General features: G+C 50.7%; 6 protein-coding genes across 6 annotated transcripts; 2 read left to right on the forward strand and 4 right to left on the reverse strand.

Annotated features, from left to right (window-relative positions):
- Window positions 1-843: 843 nt before the first annotated feature.
- Window positions 844-3021, reverse strand: N7508_001547 (DUF726 domain protein; the record flags this gene model as incomplete). Its single annotated transcript, XM_058459613.1, has 1 exon — window positions 844-3021. The coding sequence occupies one exon, from the start codon at window positions 3019-3021 to the stop codon at window positions 844-846; it is 2178 nt and encodes a 725-aa protein (XP_058323145.1).
- A 225-nt stretch (window positions 3022-3246) lies between these two features.
- On the reverse strand, window positions 3247-3825 carry N7508_001548 (uncharacterized protein; the record flags this gene model as incomplete). Its single annotated transcript, XM_058459614.1, has 1 exon — window positions 3247-3825. The coding sequence occupies one exon, from the start codon at window positions 3823-3825 to the stop codon at window positions 3247-3249; it is 579 nt and encodes a 192-aa protein (XP_058323146.1).
- A 220-nt stretch (window positions 3826-4045) lies between these two features.
- On the forward strand, window positions 4046-5263 carry sec17 (alpha-soluble NSF attachment protein SEC17; the record flags this gene model as incomplete). The annotated part of the gene is made up of 5 exons (XM_058459615.1): window positions 4046-4078; window positions 4195-4318; window positions 4412-4718; window positions 4795-4969; window positions 5024-5263. 5 exons carry the CDS (start codon window positions 4046-4048, stop codon window positions 5261-5263), a joined length of 879 nt encoding a protein of 292 aa, XP_058323147.1.
- A 411-nt stretch (window positions 5264-5674) lies between these two features.
- N7508_001550 (small subunit rRNA maturation protein TSR1) lies at window positions 5675-8139 on the reverse strand (the record flags this gene model as incomplete). Its single annotated transcript, XM_058459616.1, has 2 exons — window positions 5675-7974; window positions 8031-8139. The coding sequence occupies 2 exons, from the start codon at window positions 8137-8139 to the stop codon at window positions 5675-5677; spliced, it is 2409 nt and encodes an 802-aa protein (XP_058323148.1).
- A 283-nt stretch (window positions 8140-8422) lies between these two features.
- Window positions 8423-10069, forward strand: N7508_001551 (WDR46/Utp7 family protein; the record flags this gene model as incomplete). The annotated part of the gene is made up of 2 exons (XM_058459617.1): window positions 8423-9055; window positions 9107-10069. The coding sequence occupies 2 exons, from the start codon at window positions 8423-8425 to the stop codon at window positions 10067-10069; spliced, it is 1596 nt and encodes a 531-aa protein (XP_058323149.1).
- A 357-nt stretch (window positions 10070-10426) lies between these two features.
- Window positions 10427-11460, reverse strand: N7508_001552 (urease accessory protein UreG; the record flags this gene model as incomplete). Its single annotated transcript, XM_058459618.1, has 3 exons — window positions 10427-10967; window positions 11073-11171; window positions 11285-11460. The coding sequence occupies 3 exons, from the start codon at window positions 11458-11460 to the stop codon at window positions 10427-10429; spliced, it is 816 nt and encodes a 271-aa protein (XP_058323150.1).
- Between the last annotated feature and the right edge of the window lie 561 nt (window positions 11461-12021).

Consider the following 12021-nt stretch of genomic DNA (forward strand, 5'->3'; position numbering starts at 1 on the left):
GTGGTTATACTCAACCTACCTGTGAGCGGACTAATTGATCAAATTGCGAAGCAGCATACCTCGTTTGAACAGATAACAACCAGCCGAAATTTCTATCTCTCTATCATCCTCAGTAAGTCCTGAATACCTTCTCTTTCACCGTTCATTTGACCTTCTTCTCTAATGTAGCAAGCTTTGAAGTCGAGACAAATTCCTGTAAGTACTTCTGTAGCTGTAGATAAGTATTGCTGCAATCGACCAGTATAGAATCAAGGGCATCAAGCCACTCAGAGTTCTTGGTTTCCTTCACTGACTGAAATTGTACGATCTGTTGGATCTGGCATAGTATGCCACGTACAGCGTGGGCCTCCCTGAACATCGAGTCCAGCTCTTTGTTGTTCTTGGATTCGATGGTGTGGATGATGCTAAAGATCTGGGTTGATATTGTGATTAGCCCGGCTAGCGAAGCGGCGAATGGAAAGGGAATCCATTGTTCGGCCCCGTCATACTCATGAATAATCAGATTATACAAATGACAGCCGGGCGGCCTTTGTCCTATAGTTACGGCAGGTAGATCCACGGCGGGACGTTGTATTCGTTTAGACCCTGGGGCTGTTCTTGGCGACCTCCAATCTGCACAAACACCGATGAAGTCGTTGTAGCGCGTTATTACTACGGTAGATTCAGGAAGCAGGGGTTGAGACAGAAGTCAGGGGTATAAATGAGGTTGGCTCTAGAATGTGTTCAGTTGAATTAACATATAACTTCAACATGAATAAAAAATTGTCCAATGTATGTTGGTATTGGAGACCAATTTGCAAACTGGCTTGGCCGATAACCTGTATTTCGGATGTTGTTTCACGTCTAGAGAGCAGAATGTTTCAAAGGATCGTCCTTCAAAGGTGTCGAGTAATCATCATCGTTCATATCAAGCATTTGAATCCGATGATTCGTCATATTCTCCTGAGTCTGCATCTCGACCTGCTTTTGCAGCCGTGCATCTTCTCCGAATCCTGCCTGGCTGTTCAAAGTCTCCTGGGCAGCAGATGATTTCGGGTCTTTAACACCAGCCTCGCGCTGGTTCTGTTGCAGTTCCTTCTCCTGTTGCTCCTCTTCAATGGCAAGTGCAGTTTCTTCTCGTTCAATTTCGTTGGCGTCCAGATCCTGTAGCCCAGTGAGGGTGAGGATTCTTCCCAGCAAGTATTGATAGCGTAGATGGCCGCTAACCATTTCGCTTACATCGAGGTTTTCAACACCCGGAACACCCTCAACTTTCTGCAGTCCGGCGACACCAAGCTGCAAACTACTGGTTCGGTAGAGGAAAGCGAGGACATTATCATTCTCAGAGAAGACATTCACGACACGGCCGCTCACGACGCTGCGCATCAGACGCCAGTGCTCCGCGTTGGAAGGGGTAGGTGATCCCATCATAATGACAGACTCGACAATGCCGTATGCATTTCGTTTAGCCAAAGTTTGGAGGCAAGAAAAGATCAAGCGAGATCCGAGAGAATACCCGATCAAGGTCACAGGTCGTTCTCCCTGAGCTTTGTTGATGAGAACGTCGGCTAGCACCTCGCCTGCTTTATCGGCGCGAGACTTGGCGACGCTGAATGGATTGTCGACAACGCCAGCAACATTCAAAAGACCAAGGGGAAGCATCACCGCACTCATAAGTGTGTGGAAAACAGTACGGGCGAGGACTTCACGTCCGGCAACTGACCATGCGGCACTGGTTACAAGGGCTGAAATTGCATTGCCCAAGTTCATCAGCGGTTCCATCTCCCAGCGAAGACCAAACACCTCTGAATTGGAGCCAATGACCTTCCATGGGACAGTAAAGTTCGCTTCTTCCTTGACCCATCCGGTGACACCGATAGTGACCCGTAGCCGATGATCCTGCCGAGCAGCTTCGCTATCTTTTTCATCTCGAGACCGTTGTCCGCGAATAGGGAGAAACGCAAAGTCGTCAACTTCACGGGCATACTTGTCCATCATGCGACCAGTCATGCGGCCTCCGTAAGCACCGAAGAGACCGCCAACAACAACACTACTACCGGCGAGGACACCCAAGTATCCAGCAGCGGCAGTAGCACCGAGACCCAGCCCACCCATAACAGTTCCAAGGCCTGCAGCCACTAAAGGAGCTGCAAGCCCACCAGTGAGACCGATAAGGGCAGCACCAGCTACAGACGCGATGCCGACCTTCCATTTCCTCATGTCGTCTTTCTTGGGCTCTTTCTTGGGCTCCTGGTCTGAGAGCGCTAAAGCCGTATCTAGCAGACCACGGGCAACCTTGACTTCGTCTTCGTTCAACACGTTGATATCTATGTTCAAACTGGACGCGACATTCAACATCAAAACTCGGGAGTAGGCGCTGTAATGTTTCAAGCTGAGCATCAACAGAAGAAGCGAATGGACAATGAGTAATCGTGTTGCCTTTGGAAGTTTGACCAGAGGCGTCTCCACGGGGTGATAGATTTCTTGTAACTTTTCCAGGCTATCTCTATCGCCTTCAAAGGGAATCTCGTCAGACTTTGCAGCCTTCTGCATTTCTTCGGAGACTTGATGTCCTTCATCATCGTCATCTTTATTGACAACCTCGCCGATCCGCAACAGTACAGAATCCCGCCAGTCCTCAAAAATAGAAAGTGCAGTGATCTTTGCTTGCGGTTTTAGTGGCTTGCTAGCCCCAGTTCGTGGACTGCCACCCTTCCCTGCACTCTCGTTGCTGGGCCTCGGGGGCAGGGGCGGGGTGTCTTCGTCGGTTTCCTCGGTAGGAAGAGGCTTGCGTGGAATCGACGGAGTACGCGGCTCATCTTTTGAGTCTGACTTTGAATTGGGTGTTTGGTTTTCGAAGATTTCCAAGACACTAATTCGCATAGACTCAGCAACCTCAGCAACGAGAATGGTCAAGTCAGCACGTTGCGACCGATCCAAGATGGAGCTTAAATCTTGGCCGCGGTCGCTTTCCGAGGCATTGTTGTTGGATCGCTTGGAATCGAACAATGCCGTTTGTTTTTCTTTCAAAGTTTTAAACATTGGCGCCAAATGGTGTAGAGGACAGGTTGACAACCTCAGAACGAGCAGAAGCTGAGCAAAGTCGTTGGAGAGGGGCGATGTTGTCATAGAGCTCCAGCTTGGGGGCCAGCTGACTCAGGATTTCTGCCCAAGGCAGACAGACAAACATATGTACTTTTGCTTGGCTTCATGATGAAGGCACATGTCTGATATAGATCCAGTAGCCCAGAGATAGACAAGACGGATTCAATTGCCGATCTCAACGACAAAATACTTGCCCTTTGTCTTCGTAGCGGAGCCAAGCGCATTACCATCCCAAGCGGTCCCATCTGGGTGAATATTCTTTTCGCCTGGAATACGCTGGATTCTTCTGCGTCTTCCAGAGACTTGTTCCTTGAGCAGAGCCCCTTTGAGCCGTTCCAGGCCAATAGTATTCTCCTCAACTGCAGCAGAGCTTTCGTCGCGAATGCTAGGAAGCGGTTTGACACCAGTAGTATCAACGAGCTGAATCTCCTTGACAAAGTGAATCTGAGACTCGAGTGTCTTCAGCATTGTCTGCTCTTCTTCTTCGTTGGCAGGTTGAGGAAGTGCCGAGATGCGCAATAGGTGATGAAGTTGTTTCGGCGTCACCACTTCGGATGCAGATGGTCCTGAAGCTGGGTCGGGAAGCAATGATCGGACCGACCAGTTTGGCTCGCCAAGAATAGACTCGATGTCAGCAACAGCGGATTTTCCGGAGGAATAACAGCGAGAGACGTTGATGTTAAGTCGGCATGAAGGACGCAGCGACTTGGACAGCCGAGCAGCAGCGCGTAAGGAAGCCATTGCAAAGATAAAACAATCAAATAACCCGTCAGAATGTGATATAAGTCAAAGATATTTGGAAATGCAGCAAGCAGAGTGCAATATCAAAGTGAAGACAAGAGCTCAGGCGGAGACCGAAAAATAAAGGGACACCGCCTCCAGCGGGACCGCCGATCGATGCTCTCATAGAGCCGTTGGCCACACTCCTTCTAACATCTGCTCTTCTTTAACATAACTCAACATGACTCAAGATCCCCGTGTTCTGCTCCAAAAAGTACGCCCCCGTGCTCGCCATGTTCCCCTTTGATCCCCCGCCTTGTTTGCATGGAGACCTAAGCAATGACGAAAGTGCAAATAGCTAACCATGACCTCGCTCTTGCGGTGAAATAGGCCGACAAAGCGCTCTCCGGCGCCTCTGGCGGTTTCAGTTGGTTTGGAGGACGGTCAGAGAAGTACGAGAATGCCGCAGATCTGTATACCCAGGCTGCAAATGCATTCCGAGTACAGAAAATGAGTGAGATACCCCGCCGCCTGCTCAACACCACTTGATGTGCTATTTGATGCGATAGCTAAACCTGGTTACTGATATATGTTGATTTCAAAACAGACAAGGAGGCCGGTCAGGCTTTCGAGAAAGCTGCCTCTATCCAGACCCAGAACCTTAACGAACCTGACGACGCCGCCAATACCCTCCAGGAAGCCTTCAAGGTCTACCGCAAGTCAGACCCTGAGGATGCAGCACGTGTTCTTTCTAGTGCTATCCAGCACTACGTACTACGAGGAAACCTGCGACGTGCGGCGACGCAGCAGCAATATCTTGCCGAGGTGTATGAGGTGGAGCTCGGAGATATGAAGAAGGCGCTTGACTCGTATGAGAAGGCTGCCGAGTGGTTCGAGGGTGATAATGCCGAAGCGTACGCATCTCATATCCATTCTGAGCTTTGTATGCTTGTAAAAGGGGATTCGGCTAACATCGACGTCATACTATAGTCTCGCAAACAAGCACTACCTTAAGGTGGCAGACTTGTCCGCCCTGGACGGCGACTACTACAAGTCCATCACTAATTACGAGCGCATCGGCCGGACCTCTATCAACAACAACTTGATGAGGTGGTCAGTTAAGGATTACCTCCTCAAGGCTGGTATTTGCCATCTTGCCACGAAGGTACGTTACTCCCGTCCCCTTCAGTCAAGAATAATACTTATCACATCTTTACAGGACCTGGTTGAGACAAATCGTGCCCTTGAATCATACCGAGAGCTTGATCCCAGTTTTGCTTCCACACGAGAGCACCAGCTACTCGTGGACCTGACCCAGGCTGTCGAGGGTGGTGACCAGGAGGGCTTCGCTGACAAGCTGTTCCAGTTTGACCAGCTTAGCAAGCTAGACAAGTGGAAAACCACTCTTCTTTTGCGCATCAAGAATAACATTGAAGAGGCTGAGGAGGACTTTTCGTAGACGGCGATTGAGTTATTGATTCCCCGCGCGTGACGTCTTTGGAATATTGAGTCCTCGAGTTTCGGCTTCTGTTTGAATTGTTCTTTTTCACTTGTACTGTTCTGGAAATGAATACAGATTATTGAATCTTCTGACAATGACCCGTTTCTTCCTGACCTCTGACTTGTTCCAAAGTCATTTCACTATGGAAATGCTTGGAGTATATGATCTCGACTAACATGAATAGGCTAAAATTGTACGGAATGAAGATCAGGAAATTCGTAATTCATCATTTTAAGATGCCTGGGTCTATATGTACTTTTGGTGTATCATGACAGACTCCTTCAACAACGGAGCTGTTCTCATCGTCGTGTAATCAATTCAGTCAAATGGTATCATATCATCCACTTCCCCAGAGCCCAAGTCAATAGCTTAGGCAGAAATCGCCTCCAAAGGCTGAGCCTTGCGAGGGAAAACACGCTTGTACAAACTGATACCCACAGAGTCTTGCGGATTGATCTTGGCATCAAAGGTGGCCTTGAAGTAACCGTGTGTTCCCAAACTCTCCTTGAAGTATCCGCTGCGGCCACGGCGGGTCCACAACTGGAGTGCCTTAAACCATTGAATGTCCTCGGCGTTGAAGAACATGTACCGGATGGTAACGACCTTCTTGTGAATCTTGTAGGGGTGACCAGTGAGAATAGCGCGCTTGGCAACGACACGCTTCTGATCCGGTGCAACGACGGTACCGGTACCGATCAGCTCAAGGCGGTCCATGTCAATAGCCTCTGTGGCATCGGCGGTATCCATCTCTTCGGGGTCCTCAACTTGCTTGTTCTTGAAGACGAGGATGGGGACTGCACCCCAGGTAACGGGTCCAATCCAGGAGGCGATGGCGCTGCGGCCAGGGTGCAGGAAACGGTCGAACTTGTGGACGTTGTTCGGTGTGTTGTCGGCTGCGGAGAAGATGGGGTTGACGATCATACGGCGAGGACCGCATTGGACGACAAGCTGCTCCTTGGACTTGAGGGGCTTCTCGTAGCTGGAGTTTAGGGACATGTTAACGTTGACCACAGTCTGCTTGTGTTCGTGGCGGAGCAGCGAGAAGAGTGAAAGCGGCTGGGGCTTGTTGCGCAAAATGGAGGGCACTGCGCGGAGGTGCACATCGACCCGAATGCCGGGGTTGACTCCACCTGCCAGAGCCTCTCTCAGGATGCGGTTCTTGGAACCCTTGTAATCAGCGAATTGCAGCAGTCGGCGCCAGTCCTCAGGCTCGTAAGGACGATCCTCGGATGTCTCCCAGGCACTGAGCTTGAGGTTCTTCAATCCACGGAATCGGGCCAGACGCTCTCTGGCCAAAACGTTGGGGTGCAATTCGATCTCGTCGGGGAACTCGAGGTCCTCCTCTGCCTCAGTCTTACGGCTGGCACGGTAGGCAGCCAGTTCTTGGGCCTCGTCCTCTGGAGATGGGTCGAGGAACATCTCGGACTGGGGGTATTCTGAGGGGCCACCTTCGGTCATAGCATCCTGGTGGTCAGGGAACACACCATCCTCTGGCGCACCGGCGGTGTCCATTTCCATGGGCTCATCTTCGTCGTCGACGTCGGATCCGGAGTCTGAGACATCTTCGAGATACCAAGCCGACTGGTACTTTGAAGTCCCCTTGGGCAACTTCTTAGGTGTTGCGGGAATGTGTGAGTCGTCATCAGAGAAGTAGTGATAGTCATCCAGCAGAACACCCTTCTTCTCGGTTTCGGCCATCGAGACCATATCATCATCGACCATATCGATTTCTTCAGGGGCGACGGTGGCCATATCATCCTGGTCTGCTGAGGGGGTGTCCAAAACTTGTGTGGTCTCATTGGTATCAACGTTCATCGCATCGTCCTTCTTGTTCTTGGTGGTTGCTAGTGGTGCAGCAGTGATCGAATCAATCTGGAAATCGCCCCAGCCGGGAAGATGGACAATACGGTCAGCCTTCAGGCCCTTTCCACGAACAACACCGGTGACAACGACGTCATCCACAACTTCCAGGTTGGACTCGGGCCACTGGATGTTCTCGACAAACATCCAGCTGCGATCATCACGCCAGCGGATTCCCTTGGGGGTGGCAGTGCAGAGCGAACGGATGGCATTGGAGGACTCCTGTCGAGAATCAAGAGACATGACCTTCTCAATAGTCGGGAAGAAGTGGTTGATGAAAGACTTCAACGAAGCAGCAACTCCAGGGCGCTTCTTGGGAGGCTCAACGCGGTTGAGACCCTGAACAACGGTCACAACATTCGAGATACCCTGGCTCTGAATCGAGCGCAACATCATCTCTCCATCATCATCAACTTCAACTTCAGAAGACAACACCAGCATAACGAAATCGGCCATACGGCACACATCCAGGGCGCTAATCAAGTCGAACTTGGCCGGAACATACTGCACACTCTGGCGGAATCTATCAATGCGCACGCGGGTAGGTCCATCGGGCGAGACCTCGCACGCAACATCGACACTCTCGTTAAGGGAGGTAATAGCGGCGGCAACGTCGATATCGGGGGACAATGGCACAACTGCGACATGGCGGGGAGCACCGCTCTGGCCGGCGAAAATGCTGGTAGCTTGGGCCCGGTCCTGCTGCTTCGTTGCCTGCCTTTGGCGGGCGGTGTTTCGGCGATCGAGTTTCGACTTGAGCTGTTGGTGGGGTGTCTTGCGTGAGCCCCGCTCATCACCTTCGATTTTGCCTAAGTTGAAATATGTTAATATGTGCAAATTATTGTGCATATTAACACAATCATACCTTTAGCCTGGTCTTTCAAGGCACTCTTGGAGGCATGTTTGCTCTTGTAGGGCTTGTGCGAAACCTTGGTGGTGGACCGGTGGTGGTGCACCGTCTGGGAAGGCGCCATATTGGCACTTGACCCTTTGAAACGAAATGGGAGAGAGTCCAGATTGAAATGTGAGGATAGTCAGAGATCCTAGGGCAAAACAATGCTCCCAAATGCAATATCAAAGCACGAAGTGTTCGCGGAAAAAAAGGAAAACCGATAAGAAAACAAAATTCGCCAGTGGAGGATAAGCGAGCGGTGAGTCCAAGTCTTGGCAACCTTTCGGGCAAAAAGACATTTTTTTCGGGAGCTTCTCAACCACCGTTGGATCTTTACGTTGGGTTACCTCACAAAGATTTCGAAAATGGCCGATTTATCCTCGAAAATGGCTGTTGCTCCCACGGGAGACAATGAAGCCAAGCTGAGACTGGCTGAAGCCCAGAAAACATACGGACGAGGCAAAGGCAACAATGTGAAAACCGCGCGAGACAAGAAGTTGCGCTCAAACCTCAAGAGACAGGAATACAAGCACAAGCAGGCTGTGATGCAAGCGCAAGATGCCGAGATTCTACTTGAGCACACTGAAGGATTTCTCGAACCCGAAGCCGAACTCGAACGGACATACAAGGTTCGCCAAGATGAGATCAAGGCAAGCGTTGGAATTGAGACCGCAAAGAAGGGATTCGAATTGAAGCTCACCGACATGGGCCCCTACCGCATGGACTACTCACGGAACGGACGTGATCTGCTGCTTGCTGGACGAAAGGGACATGTTGCGACGATGGACTGGCGCGAAGGCAAGCTCGGTTGCGAATTGCAGCTGAACGAAACTGTGCGGGATGCCCGCTGGTTGCATAACAACCAGTACTTTGCTGTTGCGCAGAAGAAGCACACCTATATCTACGACCACCAGGGTACTGAGATCCACTGTCTTAGCAAGCACCTGGAGCCATTGTTCCTCGAGTTCCTGCCCTATCATTTCCTCCTTGCAAGCGCTGTAAGTTCTCTCTACTACTGAGTATTATGTTTTCCGCTAATACGTCTGCAGCAAATGAGCGGTCACCTCAAATACACCGATACCTCGACCGGCCAAACCGTTGCCGAGCTGTCCACCCGGTTAGGCAAGCCTACAGCTCTCGCTCAGAACCCATGGAACGCCATTATGCATGTTGGACACCAGAATGGAACTGTCACATTATGGTCTCCCAACTCTCAAACCCCACTTGTCAAGGCTCTTGTTCACCAGGGTCCCGTCCGGTCAATGGCGATGGACCGCCAGGGCCGATATATGGTGTCCACAGGCCAGGACCAGAAGATGAATGTGTGGGATATCCGCATGTACCGTGAGGTACACTCATACTCTTGCTACCAGCCCGGCGCATCAGTCGCCATCAGTGACCGCGGCCTGACTGCTGTCGGCTGGGGCACCCAAATGAGCGTCTGGCGAGGCTTGTTCGACGCCGCCACAGCTGACCAAGGCAAGGTGCAGAGCCCATACATGGCTTGGGGTGGAGACGGCCAGCGCATTGAGAATGTCCGCTGGTGCCCATACGAAGATGTCCTTGGTGTCGGACACGACCAAGGATTCGCCAGCATTATCGTCCCCGGCGCCGGAGAGCCCAACTTCGACTCTCTGGAAGCCAACCCTTACGAGAACGTCAAGCAGCGCCAGGAGGCCGAGGTTCACTCTCTGCTTACCAAGTTGCAACCCGATATGATCTCGCTCGACCCCAACATCATCGGAAAGCTCGACACTATAAACGACAAGAAGGTCCAGGAAGAGCGCAGACCCGAACTGAAGGAAGACCACATGGAGAAGCTCAAGAACCGCGGTCGTGGCCGCAACAGTGCCCTGCGCAAGTACCTTCGCAAGAAGGGAGGCCGCAACGTTATCGACGAGAAGCGTCTCAAGGCCGAGACATTGCGCAAGGAACATGCCGCTCGCACGAAGGACAGACTTAAGCAGGAGCGTCAAGATCTGGGACCAGCTCTGTCCCGGTTCGCCAAATAAGATCGCTTGTTTCGTTTCTTGCCTGCTTGGCATATTCTTGTCGAGTAGGGAGGTAACCAACCTACCAAAAAAGCACCCAGATACCCAGCCCACACACGGCTTCTGTGACATATTTGTCGGAGATTTGGCGACAGCTGCATTCCAGGCGTTTCTTGGGGAATATATGTTTGTATTCGGGCAAAAAAGCAGTCATTTCACGAGTGTGTACCATCTACTTTCCAACATTACAATGAATATATTGAATATATTGAATTGAATTGAACTGAATTGAATCCAATTGCATAACCCTCGAGTCCTGCCATAATCCTTTTCAGAATTCATATACTACAGATCCTCTCTTCTCTTCTCTTCTCTACTCTACTCATCCACACTCCCAGAACCCCGAACAGCACCTTCTTTCCACCTCCTCAAACTCTCCTCATAAGCACCACTACCCTTCCAAGCACTAATAATCAAATTAATAATATGATCCATCCCCTTCCCATCCTTAACAACAGCAAAAACAGTCGGACCGCCCTCACGCATCTTCTTCGCATCCCGCTCCATAACACTCAAATCAGCACCAACAGCAGGCGCAAGATCAATCTTGTTCACGACAAGCAGATCAGACCCCGTGATTCCAGGCCCGCCCTTCCGGGGCACCTTATCACCGCCCGCAACGTCAATCACGTAGATGATGAAGTCGGCCAGCTCGCGCGAGTAGTTCGCTGCTAGGTTGTCGCCACCAGACTCGATAAGCAGAAGGTCTGTTTGGAATTGTTTTTGGAGTTTCTGGAGGGCGAGGAGATTGGCGCTTATGTCTTCGCGGACGGCGGCGTGGGGGCAGCCGCCTGTTTCGATGGCGCGGATGCGCGACGGGGCTAGGGCTTTGTGGCGGGTTAGGAATTCGGCGTCTTCTCTGTTTTTTTGGGGTGGTTAGTATTTTGGTTTGGTTTGTTGTGGTAGCATAGAGCTGGAGGTATAGGTTGAGCGTGGTATGGGGTAGGTATATCAGTTTCCTTACCTTGTGAAGATATCGTTGGTGACAGCAGCGATATTATACTCATCACGCAGAGCCCGGGAAAGAGCCAGCATCAGAGCAGTCTTGCCGGATCCAACAGGACTGTTCAGATGTTAGCAATTGTCTCTTCCTATGTCTATACATATCGAAAGGCGGATGTTCGACGATAAACATGGACCACGCAGACCATGCCCTAGTTGGTAAACTATACATACCCGCCAATACCAATGGTGAAGGCACGATCCTTCCAGTCACGGCCCTCGATCAGTGGCATCTCACGGTTAACGTAGGAGCCTGGGCCATCGAGGATATCGTGGGAGTGGCCGTGGCCGTTGAAAGGATCATCGTGGGAGTGGCTAACGCCAGCATCGTGAGAGTGAGAGTGAGCCATTTTGGAGATTGTATTTGTTATGGGATATGGTAAAGGTAGAAAGAAGGAGGGGCAATGTTTTTCAAGAAATGGTGGGGAACTGATAATGATAACAAATGCCGAGCTGCCAACAGTTGGCCGATGCCGAACGGAGTTCGCCGACTTGTGGGGAATTCTATCTACTATACGAATAAATTTAGCATGTTGGATACTACGAGTCATATAATGAGAAAGCAGGTATTTGTAGATTCGTCAAAAAAGCGGCAGAAAGAGGACAAACCCCATGGGAAAGTGTCAAAAAAGATCAAAGGCCACCAAGCAAAAGGCCAAATGGAACACCCCAATGCACGCAGACGACGTCCCAAAACAGAGACTTCAAAACCGGACGCCGGTTCAGTCACCAAACACGGATATCAATAATTCTGTCTGTTCACGAACAGACAAGTAAGGAAATAGCGAAGAATAGCTAAAGCCTAAACAAGAACAAACCAGAAGTCGTCAAATCCCAAGTATGGAAAAAGGATCAAAAGAAACCGAACGCAAAAGTGAAAACATGCAATGTCAGGCGGTTATCCCGAGCCA

This window comes from Penicillium antarcticum (genome assembly GCF_028974205.1).
Source record: "Penicillium antarcticum strain IBT 31339 chromosome Unknown utg000002l_segment0_segment0, whole genome shotgun sequence".
NCBI lineage: Eukaryota > Fungi > Ascomycota > Eurotiomycetes > Eurotiales > Aspergillaceae > Penicillium > Penicillium antarcticum.